At 40.4% G+C, this 18,866-nt stretch overlaps 1 protein-coding gene across 1 annotated transcript in view; it reads left to right on the top strand.

Moving 5' to 3' along the window:
* The window catches only part of baiap2l2a (BAR/IMD domain containing adaptor protein 2 like 2a), a gene marked incomplete at its 5' end in the record, with an annotated part of 30,882 nt that extends 15,475 nt beyond the window's left edge, over positions 1-15,407 (top strand). Inside the window, 6 exons of the mRNA XM_080776443.1 lie at positions 4,988-5,066; positions 7,468-7,681; positions 8,455-8,520; positions 10,267-10,483; positions 13,315-13,361; positions 15,179-15,407. Coding sequence (XP_080632569.1) covers positions 4,988-5,066; positions 7,468-7,681; positions 8,455-8,520; positions 10,267-10,483; positions 13,315-13,361; positions 15,179-15,263 — 708 coding nt within the window. The 3' untranslated portion in view covers positions 15,264-15,407. The remainder of the gene's footprint in view (positions 1-4,987; positions 5,067-7,467; positions 7,682-8,454; positions 8,521-10,266; positions 10,484-13,314; positions 13,362-15,178) is intronic.
* Between the last annotated feature and the right edge of the window lie 3,459 nt (positions 15,408-18,866).

Here is an 18,866-nt window from a genome sequence, read left to right as displayed (position 1 = left end):
CCCTGGCAAGAGATCTACATTAATTATGCTTTAGCATGAGAGGGAAGTGTGAAAGAGAGATTAGATTAGATATGATGATTACTGGGAAACAATGATATTGTAATGAGGATACAACATGCTTTTTTATCGGAACATTGACGTCACAGAGCACAGCTGTGTAATAAATACAATAAAGTTAATGGATTACATCATGGAAGATCATTTGGAAGATAAAGTGTTCATTTTGGTTCTAGTGAAATCCCCTCAGATAAGCAGCCTTTGAAGTCCATTATGTAATTATTTGAAATGGGTAATGATTCAACAATTCAGTTATTAGAGCTGGGGGTCATTATAGATTCTGAATTTAATTTTAATTCACACATTAATCATGTTACCAAGATTGCCTTTTTTCAACCTTAGAAATATTGCACGAATCAGAGCCGGCTATTTGTCTTTGGATGATGCAAAAACGCTAATCCACGCCTTTGTTTTTTTTCTCGGCTTGATTTAACTGCAATGCACTTTATTCAGGACTGCCTAAGAAAACAACTGACAGATTACAACTTGTCCAAAATGCAGCAGCCAGAGTTTTAACTAGAACTAAGATGAGAGAACATATTATACTCCAGTTTTGGCTTCACTGCACTGGCTTCCGGTTGTTTTTAGGATTGATTTTAAAATTATTTTACTTGTGTATAAAGCTCTCAATGGTCTCGCACCTTCCTACCTACATGACTGCCTGCCTAAATATGTCCCAAACCGCCCCCTAAGGTCTTCCACTGCTGGCCTGCTCGCTTTGCCTAAAAACATGGCAACTAAAAAATACAGGGAAGCAGCTTTTTGCTTCTACGGGCCGTCGGCGTGGAACAAACTCCCACTGTACCATCGACAGGCAGCCTCTGTAGACATTTTTAAAGCTCAGCTCAAGACCCACTTCTACAACATTGCTTTTAATTGATCTTTTATTTTTTGTTATTCATGTCCTCACTGTATTGCATTACTGCTTGTTTTTTTTTAATGTCGTTGCCTTGCTTTTCTCTTTTATTCTCCATTGTTCTGTAAAGCACTTTGAGCTGCATTTCATGTCATGAAAGGTGCTATACAAATAAAGTTTTATTATTATTATTATTATTATTATTATTACCACTCACTCCAGAGGGCCAATATAATAATAATAATAATAATAATAATAATAATAATAATAATAATAATAATAATAGATTTTATTTATAACGCACTTTACATTCTCAAGAATCTCAAAGTGCTACAGCAGTGAATAAAAGCAAAAGAAACAACACACCATTAAAAACATCTAAAAGGAACAGGAACATTTAAAACATAAGGGCAAGGCTATAAAAATGCTTTGGTAAAAAGGAAAGTTCCACATTCACTCCAGAGGGACCACTATAGTTCCACTCTCACTCCAGAGGACCACTATAGTTCCACACTCACTCCAGAGGGCCACTATAGCTCCACACTCACTCCAGAGGGCCACTATAGTTCCACACTCACTCCAGAGGACCACTATAGTTCCACACTCACTCCAGAGGACCACTATAGTTCCACACTCACTCCAGAGGGCCACTATAGTTCCACACTCACTCCAGAGGACCACTATAGTTCCACACTCACTCCAGAGGACCACTATAGTTCCACACTCACTCCAGAGGGCCACTATAGTTCCACACTCACTCCAGAGGACCACTATAGTTCAACTCTCACTCCAGAGGACCACTATAGTTCCACACTCACTCCAGAGGACCACTATAGCTCCACACTCACTCCAGAGGGCCACTATAGTTCCACACTCACTCCAGACGGCCACTATAGTTCCACACTCACTCCAGAGGGCCACTATAGTTCCACACTCACTCCAGAGGGCCACTATAGTTCCACACTCACTCCAGAGGGCCACTATAGTTCCACACTCACTCCAGAGGGCCACTATAGTTCCACACTCACTCCAGAGGGCCACTATAGTTCCACACTCACTCCAGAGGGCCACTATAGTTCCACACTCACTCCAGAGGGCCACTATAGTTCCACACTCACTCCAGAGGACCACTATATTTACACCACTATGGCACATGGCCCGACAGACACTGACAAAGCCCAGTCTTAAAGGCAATAACAGTGAAAGGTTGTATAGGTTAGTTGTCCTCCTATATACAATAAATCACATAATACAGATCTGGTTACCCCTCAATACAAATTCATTACATATTATACCAAAATGACTCAAATATAACAAAATACCAAAACCTACAGTCAGTCAATATGATATAATAATAATAAGGCTCCCACTGAATACCAACAGGTTAGACCAGGAAGTCTGGAGGCCATGGAAGTACAGAGAATAAATTAGGATAACAGTTGATAAACATTAATGTCCCCATGTAAAAAAAACTCTTAACCCATTTTGACCTGAGATCAGATTCTATAAATGTCTTCTACATCCTGACAGTTTTCTGAAAAAGCTATGTTTCTATGTCAGTGGTTCTTCGATTTTTCAAAATAGCAGACCTACAAGCTTGTAGCGCGCTATGAGCTTGTAGATTTGCTACATCAAACCTGCAGCATTAGTGTCAGACATGCGCTGCTCCCGTGCTTGCAGTTATGGTTAAGTTAGGGTTTGAGGTTGTGCTACATTGTGCTACACATGCCTACTTACTTATATGCCTGACACCCCTACTGGGGTATATAGGCCGTGGACCCCGGTCCTCCAGAGTTCTCGGTCACTGTCATTCGTCTCTATCTGCGACCAGGAGGTGCATCCCAGCCTCTCTGTGTCTGCCTGGAGATCCCTCCGCCAGCTGTTGTTTTTGGGGCGGGCCTCTGTTTCTCTTTCCCTGAGGGTTCCATGAAGTCAGAGCCTGTCTGGTGGTGTTTGATACTGGCTTGTGCAGTCAGTGTGTGCCCCGATCCATCTCCATCTTCTTTGTCCAATTTCCTCTGTTGCAGGGAGTTGTTTAGTTTTATATCCAGAGATCGTTGTTGCTTATCTTGTGCGGCCAGGTGAATTTTCAGGATTCTCCTCAGACATTTGTTTATTGTTGTTGTTTATTGTGGTCTTTGTAATTCTCCATGTCTCTGCCCCATATAGAGCAGGACAGATTTAACACATGCCTAGTGTCTTACTGTTATCACACAGCACATTAAGATAGTGTGATGACTTAACTTTATATCCATGACAATTCTCCTCAGTCACTGTATGGCTGTGTTAGTGGCTGGAGAAACAGTACAGAGGCATTGGTAAAGGTTAAAGGTTAACCACTGGTATGTTTATATTCACAAACCGAGCACTACCAACTGGCATATTAAATACAGGAAGCTCTGTAGTCTACTCCTCCCAGCAGCACAGACTGCAGTTCACTGGACAAAATGGCAGCCTTTCATACCCAGCTGGAGATAATGAGAATGGTGGACTATACCATTTACACACAGGGGTGTCTTCAATTCAATTCAAAGGGCTTTATTGGCATGAGAAAACATACGTTTACATTGCCAAAGCATTAAGAACAATACAACAATACCATCAAAACAAAAATGATGTAGCCTACTTTGAAGGTCAGAATCTTCAATAGATCAACTTCTATGTACCAAGATCACTCGATGCAGGTATAGTGCAGGAATATACACAATGATTAGTCTTATTATATACATATAAATAAATAACTTTAAACCATACAAATGTTACAAGTTTCTGTGAACTATACAAGCTATAAGTCTGTCACACTACAACATAAATAAGCAATCACAACAGCACATCTTAACCCCTTCATTTCCCCAGGTGGAACTCATTGGCTGAGTGGCCATCTCAGCTAAACAGGAAACATTCATCAACAATAAAAATCATGATTGCAAAATACAACTGTGCAAGTTAATAAAGTGCCAAAACTTGCCAATATGCTGTGCAAAATAAGTAACAGAGGACCACTCTGTTACAATCACCAAAAAACCTGTGGTTGTCACGGTGGGATCATTCAAACTAAATGAATGAATATAGCATATAACAATCTTTTTAACCATTTTAACCCCCATTTTATAATTTGGAATAATCTGAAAACAGTGGCTACATACATAGAGTTGAACAATCATGATGCAACTCTTGGAAAAAAAATATTTGAAAACATTGGAAGCACAAATCTTGCCTGTCAACAAAAATATTTTCAGATGGGGGTCGATCTGCAACCAATTACATATTATGAATTTGGGGTTTCTTGACATGGACATGTTTGAGAACCAGTGTCTGCAATACTGTACAATACATACAGTAACAAACAGCCCTCAAGTACAGTTCAAACAGGAACGAAGAAGCACTTTTTTCATTATACTGTCAAATCAAATCTATTGATTTCTTCCGTGATAGAGATGTGTCACAGCTGTAAACAGCAGGGATATTAGATTAGATCCCACTGTAATAACTATCATGGGATTAATGGATTGTCTGTTTGCTTTGCTTGGTGTTTATGGGATTTATCTCCATCTCTAATTATGGATATTATTCCCTGGGGGGCAAACCGCTATGGCATGGCTGAAAATATAGATGAGCGACTGTAGAATAGATGAGTGACTGTTGTGACGCGCCGTGAGTTCATATCAGTTATTTTCGCTATATTTTAAAGTATAAAATAGGCCTTAAGCATTATTTTGAAAGCCATGTCAACCATGTCAGCCATATATCCAACCTTATATTCCTATTCCTTAAGGCGCTATATATTGGCAGGTTTCTGAACTGTCCACAGCCCACTTCTAAAAACTCTGACGCACGTCAGTAAACAGAGTTTGAGTAAACAGAACTTGTTCCTGCTTTGATTTGTTCGCATTTGATTACCCAACAAAATCACACTTCTCGATTATTCAATGAATCAAAAGAAGCAATCTGTAAAATAATAGCTATAGATAAGTTATAGCTATTAGTTGGTCCTCTGAATGGTGGATAGAGGCAAACTGTGAACTGAGACAAATAAAGATAACCTTGAACCTTGAACTGTGCTCTGTTTCACAGATGAGGATGGCGGGGGAGGACGAGAGAGGAAGAGGAAGAGAGAGAGAGGAGCAGCCTCTTGGAAGAGCGCCGTCTAGAGGTAGGCAGGGGGCGTAGCACCACATTCTGGGCCCTCGGAAAAGCAATTTGTTTTGTGTTTTTTAATGTGTAATCCAGGCTTTTGAGCCACCCCCCCCACACAACCTGGGGCGCTAGTAAGTGTGTAGACCTTTTCATGTGTTTGTGTGTGTGTGTGTGTGTGTGTGTCTGTGTGTGTGTGTGTGTGCGTGTGCGTGCACGCATGTGTGTGTGTGTGTGTGTGTGTGTGTGCTTGCGAGTCCGTGTGTCGGAAACCTTTTTCCAGAATGCAAATCATAGCTTATACTCTGAGATATAGTTAATAATAATAACCTTCTGTAGCATTTAATTTTGTTTTGTTGCTTTCGTTGCCTTCTAAAAATTAATTTCTCCATAATATTCTACATGAACTCATCTGGAGGTGATAATTATGCCTTCCATAATTACGGTCCATATTCCACCTTCCTCCCACCCACCTTATCAGCCTTTAACCCATTCTGACCTGAGATCAGATTCATACGAGGTTTCCACTGGCACACACTGGTCTGATTAACCCATTCTGACCTGAGATCAGATTCTAAAAATTCTTCGATTTTTCAAAAATAGCAGACCTACAAGCTCGTAGCGCGCCACTCGGTGGCGCGCTACGAGAGCGCTTGTAGATCTGCTGTTTTTCAATAGCTAAAGCATAACATGATGCCGACACCAAAATGGGTTCCCGTTCAGAATGGGTTAAAGCCTCTTATAGTCTCTCTCTCTCTCTCTCTCTCTCTCTCTCTCTCTCTCTCTCTCCATCTCTATCTCTCTCTACCACCCCCTTTCTCTGTGTGGAATAATTTCTAATTATTCGGCACTGCCAAATCCATTTACACCGATAGACAAAAGTGCATAATTACGATGTGTTATGAAACATTAACGCGAGGCATTAAATGCCTTTAATAACTACTTAAGTCCTGTTTTTTTTTTTTTTTTAAAGGGGGGAAATAGCAGATTTATACAAGCATTTACAACATCAGCTATTTCCGCTATTATTGTTGTTGAAAATGAGTCAAAAGATTTGGAAAGGTGTCACGGTTTGCAGGTGTTATAGGACCTCAAAGTGCAGGAAACTCAAACAAAGGCAGGACAAGATCAAGATCACATGAACTTGACTTTACTTGGATAACAGAAGTACATACACATGTAGCCATGGTTCATGACTCTCGTATTCATACGAGAGTCATGGCTTAACTGCACCCTGTTTTTGGCACTCGCTACATTTACAAAAAATACGTATATAAACAATCTGATTTCAAATATAAAGTACTCACATTTTGTCCCACGGGTGTTAGTTAGTAGCAGCTTCAGCGATTAGAATTTCTGCATCCCGCGTTGTTTAATAAAAAGCATTTTTATCCGAGCTGTTTATTTTGCCATTGGCTTTCAACTACGGGCCCCTATCGGTCGGGAGGAGGGTGGCACTCGGTGTGTTCGATATAGGCACGCTGACCGCCCTGCCAATACAGACCAATAGGCGAGTGCGCTCCCGGTGTGCAACTGTGGATTACCCAAACGAACTCCGTTTGAAAAAAGTAGCCGGGGCGCTCGGATAAAAATGCTTTTTATTAAACAACGTGGGATGCAGCAGTGCTAATCGCTGGAGCAGCAACTAACTAACACCTGTGGGACAAATTGTGAGTACTTTATATTTGAAATCGGAATGTTTATATATACGGAAAAGTTGTAAATGTAGCGAGCGCCAAAAACAGGGTGCAGTTAAGTCATGACTGTCATGATAATCATCATGGCAGTCATGTTTCAGGGCTAACACACATGATACACTGAACATAAAACCTGACACTAACTTAAGATCCAGCACTGAACAAACACAAGGCAGAGTTTAAATAGTCACTGGAGCTCATTATCACCCAACCTGGCTCAGCTGGTCCCCACAGGTGACGGCACTATCAGGGCAATCAGAGTCAGAGGAGCAGGACTTGGGGGAGAGACAGAGGAGACTCATGAGCCAAATTCCAATACCCCAAATATCCACTCACTTACATTCGGTCACTCCAGCATGGTGGTGTTACGGTGAGATTGGTGACCTGCTGAAATACAATACAATGACAATTGTGTAGACAATCACATAACATCAGTGTCTGAATGTAAATCGTTGCAGTTTGTTCATTAGCAGCTTCAACCTATAGCGATATTTAGGCCACATATTTAAAGACTTCCATGTAAATTGAGTGAAGACAACAAGATGGTCACATATTTCTGCAGGTCACCAATTTCATCATAATTTACCACGCTGGAGTGACCGAGTGTGAGTGAGCGAGTGTCCGAGTTTTGGGGTATTGGAATTTGGCCATGGACAAACGGAGGGCTCAGGAGGACGTGACCATGAGTGACAAAATGTCCTTTCTTTTTATCCCTGCATGTAGCACCGTCCCCTCAGGGAAGCTGGTCCACCTCGGGCTCCGTGGCGGGGTCCCAGGGAGGAGGTGGGGCCCCCAGGCCCATGAGGGCCCTGGGGGCCCACCAGCCTGGCAGTGACAGCCCCACACTGCTGCCCTTCTCCAGGGGAGAGGTGGTGAGCGTGCTGCTTCCCCAGGCCAGGAACGGATGGCTGTACGGACGGGCTGAGGACCGCTCTCGGTGAGGAGAGAGAATTCAGCTGCTCTGTTCTCCAGGAGCACAGCTGTAGTTTCTTGGGACATTTGTAGTCGTAGTGACTACATCTGTCATTAACCCATTCTGACCTGAGATCAGATTCATATGAGGTTTCCACTGGACACTACACTGGTCTGATTAACCCATTCTGACCTGAGATCAGATTCATATGAGGTTTCCACTGGACACTACACTGGTCTGATTAACCCATTCTGACCTGAGATCAGATTCATATGAGGTTTCCACTGGACACTACACTGGTCTGATTAACCCATTCTGACCTGAGATCAGATTCTACAAATGTCAGTCGTTCTTTGATTTTTCAAAAATAGCAGACCTACAAGCTCGTAGCGCGCCACTCAGTGGCGCGCTATGAGCTTGTAGATCTGCTATTTTTCAATAGCTAAAGCATAACATGATGCTAACACCAAAAGGGGTTCCCGTTCAGAATGGGTTAAACAATGAAGGTTTTTTTGCACGTGTGTGTGTGTGCGTATTCTGTGAATCTGTGTATCTGTGTCTGGATCTGTCTATAGCTGTCTTATATTTTTTACATTTATACTGTAAAGACAAAATATAGGCTACATTACTCAGTGTTGGTTTCACTCTTGAATGAACTCTCTATCTTGGCTTACTGTATTATACGCAACGATATACAGACAGATAATTTAATGCCGAGTAAAAACCTGTTCCATTTTTACACTCTCAATGTTAAATCGACAGTCTGGATATTCTCTCTCTCTCTCTCTCTCTCTCAGTCAGGGCTGGTTCCCAGCTTCGTACGTGGAGCCAGTGGAGGATTTTAAACCAGCCGGCTCCAGCAGGTAAACAAAACATCATCTTTAATTAATTCCAAAAGTCATACATAATTCAAACGCTCTGGGTTCAAATCCATGTTGGATCTGAGTCGCTGCAGACCATCATCTCTCTCTCTCTCTCTCTCTCTCTCTCTCTCTCTCTCTCTCTCTCTCTCTCTCTCTCTCTCTCTCTCTCTCTCTCTCTCTCTCACCACTGCAACATCCACTGAAACACAATGAATACACAAAGACGGCATTCAAAATGTTATTGTTATTCTTAACGAATACCGGAAGACTCACCCCGGTGCTTGCCCATTTTTCCTCCCGGAATTGTCACCAGTGAGGGGGATGTCTTTGTAATATGCTATTGGCTGTTTGTATTCTTTTTGGAAAAATATAAAAAGATACTCCTGTAGAAAGGCTATATTATTTTACTTATATTGACCCTATAAACAATTTAGTATTATTTAGTATAATATGTAAGGTTTTGCCCCCTCAAATGGTACCTCGTCAGATAATCCCCACATTATCCTACAACAACTTCTGTGAACAGACTTCACTGTAGTAGCTTTTCAAGTTCAGCCGTCTGCTGTCCACCAACCCCTCACTGGGGAACATTCTGAGTGGAAAACAGAAACGGGGCGAGTCTTCTTGTTACCATTCCGACCATGCACTGTGTTATTTCTGGTTGCTTGCTCACAGAAAGAGACAAAAAAAACACACGCGACCCAGGGGTGTAAATAATACTGTAATAATGTCGTAAGCAACGAGTAATACGAGGCCAAACACGAGAGGGGGAAAACGAGGGGAATTTATTTCAAAGACAGAAAACGCAGAATAGTTGTAATTTGCAGATGAAGCTGCATTTTGTCTTCTGGAAGCAAGAGGGGAAAGAACTGGGATATAGTTCTGCTATCATAACATCAAAAGAAGAAACAATATGAATAAATAAATACTAGTGCTCTTCCATGCTGCAGCTCTACAGTAAGGTTATACTGTATGGATGTCTGAGCAAGATCATGTTTAATACAACAACAGTGGTGTAAAGTATGACTACTGTAAGTTTACTTAAGTACTGTATATGCTACTTATAAGTATGAATTTGAGGTATTTGTATAGTAATTTCCAATTTCCAATATACTTCCACTACTTCTCTCTGCCTAGTATTAGCATGGTTTAATTCCTGTACCAATTGTTTGCGGTACCAACTAGGGATCTGCAGTATGTCTGGTTGCATATGTTTGCCCCACTTCACCGTGTGTATCTATTCTAAAGCCTGCAGGGTTCCAACATTTGCATGGTGGGCATGGTGTCAACATCTACCAGTGGACAAGATATTAAAGCAGAAACCTCCGAGCAATATCCCCATTATATTATTATGGGACAAAGCCGATCTGTGAGATGTGGGTCAACCGTTAACCAGGTCTGATAAAGAATAACTATGCGCTATTTCATTTAATTGGGTGACCCACTGCTGAGAGGAGTAGTAAATTGTCACGTGCTGGTGTGGTGATCGAGGACCAAATAAAATCAGAAGCAGGTAGTGATCAAAAGCCATGGTTTCAGAAATCATAAATAGGACCTATACATACATACTTTTACTTTTGTTAAACTTTAAGTACATTTTGACACCAATACTTTTGTACTTTTACTCAAGTACATTTTGAAATTCCGGACTTTTACTTGTAACGTAAAGTATTTCTGCATTGTTTAGTATTGGTAGTACTTTTACTGTAAAGTAAAATATTCAAGTACTTTTTCCACCACTTTCAGTAACTCCACCCTGAGAGGAAGTGTGAGTAACCTGCTGGACCAATCAGGCTACGGCGGAGGCCTGATGGACCAATCAGGGTCAGGCTACGGCGGAGGCGGAGCCCAGCCCCCAGCTCCGCCCCCTCCGCCATCATCATCATCTGTGTCGTCCAATAAGCAGTCAGAGAGGCGTCGAACCACACCCACCCCCGACAGAAGGGCGGAGTCAAAGAATAAGGTAGAGCCATCGATTATTAAGCTATCAATTAATTATTAGGCGCTAACCAGTGAACCAATTAAGAAGTAAATCAATCCATAATACAGTAAGCTGTGTGTGTGTGTGTGTGTGTGTGTGTGTGTGTGTGTGTGTGTGTGTGTGTGTGTGTGTGTGTGTGTGTGTGAGTGTGTGCGTGTGCGTGTGCGTGCATGCGTGCGTGCGTATTCACAAAGTTTGGGCCTACAGTAGTTAATACATTTGATTAAATGTAGAGTAAGTGATTTCACTTAATTCAAATATGACTTATTTCTTTGTTTTGTTGTGATAATCCTCTCTACTATAGAGTGTGCTGACCATATATGGAGTTCCTCCCTGTCCCCAGTTAACCCCTGGGGGTCAAAAAACCTTAGGTTTTGTTTTTGTTCTCTATCCTGATTGGATGAAAGCTTGTGTCCCAAGGCAAAAACGAAACCTAAGGGTTTTTGACTGAAATCACTGACACCCCCTTTAAATGTGATCTCAAATGAATCATTTTTGTCAAATATAGCATGTCTTGAATCTACTGTATAGCCTGTGTGTGTGTGTGTGTGTGTGTGTGTGTGTGTGTGTGTGTGTATTGTCACTTGCGATTGTATAAACCGCGCCTTTTCATTAACAAGGTTACACTCTTTTATCTCGCTTATGTTAATATGCTAATATTTGAATAGCCTAATCACCTCATTATCATGAAGACAGACGCTCCAGTGGAATTAGTTTAATGGCACGTTAAGGGCTGCTGGCTGAAGACTGAGACACATTAAGAATCATCTGGCCCTTAGGGATGATTGAAATGATTGAAAAATGAAGTTGCGTTTGTTGCGCTTGACAGCAGAGGTTGATGAATGCGTATGCGTGTGTGTGTGTGTGCGCGCGTGTGCGTGTGTGTGTTGGGCGGGGTGGGGGGGTAGTAGAGGTACTTTATATATTACTGTACTTATAAGGGCCAAATTATAGTTATTATAGAAGATATATATAAGTTTAGAAGACTTTGATTTTGATACTGTATATAGATAGATATCTTTTCCCATGGTCATTTTCCTGGAGAAATTGTTAAAACATAAATCCGTGTGTGTGTGTATGTGTGTGTGTGTGTGTGTGTGTGTGTGTGCATGTGCGCGTGCGTGCGTGCGTACGTGAGGGTGTTGGTGAGTGATGAAACGGTTGCATGTCAATTGCAGTGAACAGAACTATACATGTAAATAATACATGCTGTAAAGACTGCACATACATGTATAAAGGATGGTATGTATTTCCTATAATGTGTCCGGCAGGGTCTCTGTGACAGGGTACTGTATATTATAATACATACTGTAAAGATACTGTATAAAGGATGGTGTATTAATATTTCCTCAGGGTCTCTGTGACAGGGTTCTGTATATATAATACATACTGTAAAGATACATGTATAAAGGATGGTATATTTCCTCAGGGTCTCTGTGACAGGGTTCTGTATATTAATATTTCCTCAGGGTCTCTGTGACAGGGTACTGTATATTATAATACATACTGTAAAGATACATGTATAAAGGATGGTATATTAATATTTCCTCAGGGTCTCTGTGACAGGGTTCTGTTCTCAATGACACCTCAGCCCGCTTTCTGGTGGATGCAGGGAGGCAGCACCAGCTGCTGACAGACAGACAGCGTAGGGCTACAGGAGTGTGTGTGTGTGCGTGTGTGTGTCTGTGCGTGTGCGTGTGCGCGTGTGTGTGTGTGTGTGTGTGTGTGCATGTGCATGTTGTCTTTGCGTGCGCTTTTGCTACCTTGTGGGGATTGAACTATGACTACACACCAACGACGTGAGGACCTGCATCCTTGTGGGCACCAAAACCCAAGTGTGTGTGTGTGTGTGTGTGTGTGTGTGCATGATTTTAGAGCTTGTGTGTTCCCCTGTGTGCTACAGTATATATACCCTGTATGTGTATATATATATATATATATATACCCTTAGCAATTATGAAGCAGCTTCAAAAGCATTTTTTAAGAATCCATGCAGTAATTAAGGGTCCATCGTCGTACGAGTCAAGTCAATGTGACACATCGTGAGCTTATACAGATGGACTATTTTCGGTCTCTGATGTGCTGTTGTATTATTGTGTACGACAAAGTCTTAAATTGGTCTTTAGCGTTTATACTCTTCGGACCCTTTTTCCAACCTAAAGAACTTTGGTTCTATAGACAGGGCACGACGACTGGGACAAAAAATTTGCCCGCTCCGTCGAGGCACACAATTCAATTTTCAATTCAAAGGGCTTTATTGACATGAGAAAACATACGTTTACATTGCCAAAGCAGAAAGAACAATACAACAATACAGCGATACAATCAAAACAGAAATTATGTACATTTGAAGGTCAGAATTTTCAATAGATCAAATTATATGTACCAAGGTCACTCAATGCATGCAGGTATAGTGCAGGAATATACACAATGATTAGTCTTTAGGGTGGTTGTGTTCCATTTCATATCCTTCTCCTATCACAGCAACTCACAAATCTTGCTGCTGTGTGTTTGCACATTGTTGTACTTCGCCCAGCAGATATGGGAGTTTTTTGTCATTGGTCATGTTTTCAAAATCTCTGTGTGTGTGTGTGTGGTTGTAATCTGTGGGAAGTATGTGTCTCTGATGTCTTGGTACAATGGATTGGACAGATGGTTAGGAAGTGTAGCTCGGTTTCCACTTCATTTTGTGTGCAGTGGGTGCATATAATCATGACCGCCCGTTATTACACAAAGAAGCGTTTGTAGGAGGAGGCTCGAACTTGAAAGTATAACCTCTCTGAATATAATTTGCCTCTATATCCTCTGTATAGAGATCAGAACACAGTGATGGTTCAGCAGCTCCAGATCTCTTCCCAAAGTAAGAACACCTTTTATCACGTTATCTCATACGGTATGATAAACACATCATGAATGCACTTCTACAACACTGTTTTAGAAATGGTTATATCAGGCTATATGTTAACCCATTCTGACCTGAGATCAGATTCTAAAAATGTCTTCTATACATCCTGACAGTTTTCTGAAAAAGCTATGTTTCTATATGTCAGTCGTTCTTCGATTTTTCAAAAATAGCAGACCTACAAGCTCGTAGCGCGCCACTCGGTGGCGCGCTACGAGCTTGCAGATCTGCTATTTTTCAATAGCTATAAAGCATATAACATAATGCCAACACCAAAAGGGGTTGCCCGTTCCCGCGCAAAATGGGTTAATGAATATTTCAGAAGTACGTATAATGAAAGCATCAAACAGAGACAGAGAGGGCAGCCGTAACAGACGTAGTGGAATTGCTTTCCATCAGTGTTTGAAGTGCAGTCAAGTATTGAAAACCATTTCAGTCGAAGGCCTGTTTGGCAGAGATAGCTATCTCAAATGCACTTCACTGGAACAATTTGCTGGATGCGTAGTTGCGTACCGCTCCTGCAGAATGAAATGATGTGCCTATGTGTAGTCAGGGGGATATTAACCCAGTTTGACCTGAGATCAGATCTAAAAATGTCTTCTACATCCTGACAGTTTTCCATTCTGACCTGAGATCAAATTCAAAAAATGTCTTCTATGTCAGTCGCTCTTCGATTTTTCTAAAATAGCAGACCTACAAGCTCGTAGCGCGCCACTTGGTGGCGCGCTATGAGCTTGTAGATCTGCTATTTTTCAATAGCTAAAGAGTATAACATATAATGCTTTAAAACACCAAAAGGGGTTCCTGGCCCAAAATGGATTAAACAAAAAAGAAAAATCTGAGAATGTGTCTAGTAGTATAATATAGTAAGACATCTCACACAAAGATTGAAATTCAGTTTCGCCTCGTGGGGAATCTCTCTGGGACAGCTGCTGAAAGTTGGGGTGCCATTCGCTATATAATGCAGGGGGGGGGGGAGAGAGACAAAATGTCATTTATTTACTGTAAGTACAGTACGTAGCATGGGAGGGGTCAAACTAGGGGTTTTTCATGATTTTTTGATCCATTGCATGCATTTTGTTTTCTTCATGAAAAACACTCCTTGGGCTAAAAACAGTGGTGGAAGTACATTTACTTATAAGTACAATGTTGAGGTATTTGCACTTTAATTTACTTTTACGTGACTTGAGTATTTCCAATTTCCAATACTTTTACTTCTACTCCACTACATCTCAGAAGCAAATATTGTACTTTTACTACAACTTTACTTACTAAGTTACTAGTTACTTTGTAGATTTAGATCATTGTTATTACAAAACATTAACCACATCAGCCCAAAACATTGAAAATAGCCGATCTACAAGTTCACAATGCGTCGCAATGCGACGCATTGTGAGCTTGTAGATCTGCTATTTTCAAAAGATTATTATTACGCATTTTGAAAACTTTAAATGGAACATTTTGCACAATTACTACTTTTACCTTTGGCACTTGTAATTTTGAAGCCAATACTTTTGCACTTTTACTCAAGTAAATGTTGAATTCCGTACTTTTACGTGTGTAACACAGAGTATTTATTGATACTTTTATACTTAAGTAAAAAACTTTGAGTACTTTTTTACACCACTGCAAACTAAGGTTTTTTTTTTCAGGATTCTGAATCGATTTCAAGCATTTGTTTTTTTCAAGAAAAACACTCCATGGGCTAAAAGCTAATCTCTGTGTGTGTGTGTGTGTGTGTGTGTGTGTGTGTGTGTGTGTGTGTGTGTGTGTGTGCGCAGAGGCACCAACCCCTTTGCCACGATTAAGCTGAAGCCGACGATGACCAATGACAGGTCAGCGCCCAAACTCCATCGGTGATGATGTCATCGGTGATGACGTTATCGGTGATGAGGCTTCTTTTAATTTACGACGGAGTTCATTGGTTCAGTATTTGCCGTATACTGAACTATAGAAGATACTATTACATACACACAACTGGGATCAACGGTAATTTAGTTAAGATTACATTTCGACATTCAAAACAATCTAATAGCATCTGTTTTATACTGTAATTGCAACTTTTTTTTACTGTCTAATGAATATGTGAAAGTAACACTTTTGAGCTAGACTGAGGGGCTGCCATTGGATTATTTTTGTCATTTGTCGACAGTATGTGTATATAGGTTTAAAAAAAAGGAAAATGTGTATAAATTGAGAAGCAATGCTAAATACTTTATTCAGACAATATCTTTTTCTAGGGATGCACCGATGAATCGGTCACATATCGGTATCGGCCGATATTTGCCGTTATGGGTCAATAGCAGCAAATAAAACTGACAATAACCGATGGCAGTAGCCGATATTTATTTGTTGTTGATAAGCATACATTTAGCGTTGGCTATGTTGGTGTGCTGGTTATCTGCAGCCTATATACACCAAGCTGTATACATTCTGAACATGTATTTCTTGTATTGAAGATGTATTTTGTTTCCCTGGCACAAAAATGGGAAATAAAAACCACAAAAACTAAAAATATAAATATATCGGTATCATCCTAAAATGTCCATAATTATCGTTGCATCCCTAGATCTTCCACTTCATTCAGATAATGGATAATCTGCAGGTTAATATTAAATGCTACTCAGGGACATGTTTTTATTACTGTATAGGTGTCGTGCCAGAAGACTTACAGTAGATACTTGATTTAGTTGATTAGACTGAAAGGAAAGTGATCATTAATTAATATTTGCCAATGTGATATATTTCCGTATTCTTCCGAAGCACTTTTTACTGAATCAATCAAGGCTGTTATTAAATATTGTATGATGTGTAAACTGCATAAAAGGATCACTGCACACGTGTTTTATGTTGCCTATATTATGTACTGTTGAGTGCGTATATCCAGTTCTCTGACCCATTACCCATTACCCAGTGACCACTTTCTCTGTCCCAGAAAAGCCACATAACATTGTTTTGCTGTCGGGACTCGGGAGGAAACCGCCTGACTCCATTTTACTCGTGCTTATTAACCAACACATAGGTGAACCAACCCATAGGTATACGTAGGTGAACACGGACATTGTTGTTCCTTAGAGTGGTTGCACCACTCAACAAAAAAAAATTGGAGTTTGGTTATTTTCTTCCTGACAGCAGAGATATGTTAGGACAAAGTGGTGAGTTGTTTATTTGCTTGGGCAGTAGAATATGGCCTGTTAATAAATTAGACGGGGATTCTGGGGTTGCCAGTTTAGCTAAACTCCACTGGGGGATACTTAACCCACACTGAACCTCAGTGTGAAACCGCCTCTACTAAATGGCTTGATCTTGGCTTGTGTTAAATTGTTACGACAGCTGCAAATAAAGGCTTTCGGCAAATGGAATAATGGTCTTGCTTTATGTCTATATGTCTATGTCTCTCTATGTCTTGAGTTTATGTTCACGAAATATAATAAAAGTAGGGCTGAAGTGTATAATGTGTGTTTTGTAATAACAATAAAGATTTAGTAACTAGTAGTAGGCCTATAGGCCTAACTAAAGTTTTCAAAATATTGTAGTGGAGGTATACAAGACAAACAATATTTGCCTCTGAGATATGATCGAGTAAAAGTAAAAGTATTGTACAAAGTACAAATACCTCCATGTTGGAACCAACGGCTTTCTGATCCCCGGCTTCGTGTGGATTTGTGTTTTGATCAAATATACCTTGATATCAATATTGTGACATTATCATAATCACATTATGTTATGACGATGATATCATGTATATATTTTTAATCTGTAAAGCCCACAAAGAATATTGTTGTGATGCGTGAGCTTATATAAATCTGCAATTTTACCCTTTTTTATTTATTTTTTTAGATTTGAAAGTGGGGCTTACAAGACAAGTTATTCAAACTGGTTTGAATAACTTTAAGAGGATTATGGTAAAAAGCCTTGTACGGTATCTTTATATACTGTAGGTTCTGTAGTAGCATTAATTTACAAAGCAAAGCAATCGAGGATCTCCACAAATTATTATTATAATTATTATTACAGTCCTTGTACTGTAGAGATAATGGGATATATTACGACGCGACAATGGAGGCCTAAATGTTCCCAGCTTTCACTTTGAGCTTTTCTTGACTCCTGACATTCTCTACAGTCTACACATTATTAAACGTTTATTTCAAGATATGGCACGATCCAGCTTGTTAAAGGACCACTTCACCACTTTTCAACCTATATTCATATAATAGGTGCTCACTAATAATCATGATAAAATGGCACGATTTATTCTACTCTACTAATAGTACATTTTGCTGTCAAATTTTGCTGTCAAAATCAACACTGTTACACAAGCAGAGCGAGAGAGAAAGGGAAGAGGGGCGAAGACAGCAAGAGGTTTGGAACTGTTGCTGGTTCTATGTCTGTGGTGGAACTGAACTGGGAACGCCCACTGAGTGGCTAATGTCATCAAAAAACTACTTTCTGGCCTTGACTAGCCCATATACATCAAAACAGAAAAGTCCTGTCTGATTGCATTAAACAACGTTAAACTCACCAACATTGCAGCTGTACGAAAAGCTTGAATTATCCTCTTTCTATATCTGCAAAGTTTTTGTTTCATAAAAATCCACCATAGAAACGTTACGAGCTATACTTTCTGTCAAGAAATGCCCTGCATTTGATTATTTTTCTAAGTGTCAGAGTTTGGAAGTGCTTGTTTTCAATAACACAACATTTTGCTGCCTCCTGCATTATGTGACATTTAGAAACAGGTGGTACGGCAGGACGGTTGAGTGATTTACAACGAGCGCTTCCAAACTCCAACACTCCAACATGCTGCTCAATGTTCTGCCACTCAGACTAGATGAGGGGGGGGGGGCGTGTCCTGATGGGGAAAGCATGCATGTGCATACTGTCTCTATAGGGGAAAACCTGCTGCAGGTGTGCCAGTGTGATGAGAGAGGGGAGACAGCTGGGGGTTCAGGGACAGCACAGTGAATGAGTCAGATGTCATGGCCACACCATTTACAATTTACAGATGCTCTTAATCCAGAGCGATTTAAAGTAAGCAAGAACAAGAAAAAACATGGTTTAGTAATACATCAAATACATAAAAATAGTCATCATGAAACATAATGTAAGCTAAGAACATAATGGTGGAATATCTATATAACTATGACACTATATAGAGTGCTATGTGACTGCATAAAATGCCTTCTAAGTCATTTAACGTTTAGCCTTTGCATACGATACGTCTGTAAGGTCGCTGAGGCTACGACACGAGCTACGGGAGTCCGACGAGGTGGGTTTTCAGATGACGGCGGAAGATACGCAACAAAATATATATATTTTTGTCTTTTTCTGCCTTCATTGTTAGTATAGTTATCAGCAGTGGTCTTCGGTATAACGATTCCAACCGCCGTTAGGCTGCAGTTTCCATTATAGAGCTTTTTAACACTTATTCTTTTACAAAACAATATAACTTGTGCTGCCTTA

Source organism: Protomyctophum bolini (assembly GCF_963924005.1).
Source record: "Protomyctophum bolini genome assembly, chromosome: 11".
Taxonomy (NCBI): Eukaryota; Metazoa; Chordata; class Actinopteri; order Myctophiformes; family Myctophidae; genus Protomyctophum; species Protomyctophum bolini.
The sequence above is the reverse complement of the archived record's forward strand: the minus strand, read 5'-3'. Positions and strand labels throughout refer to the sequence as shown.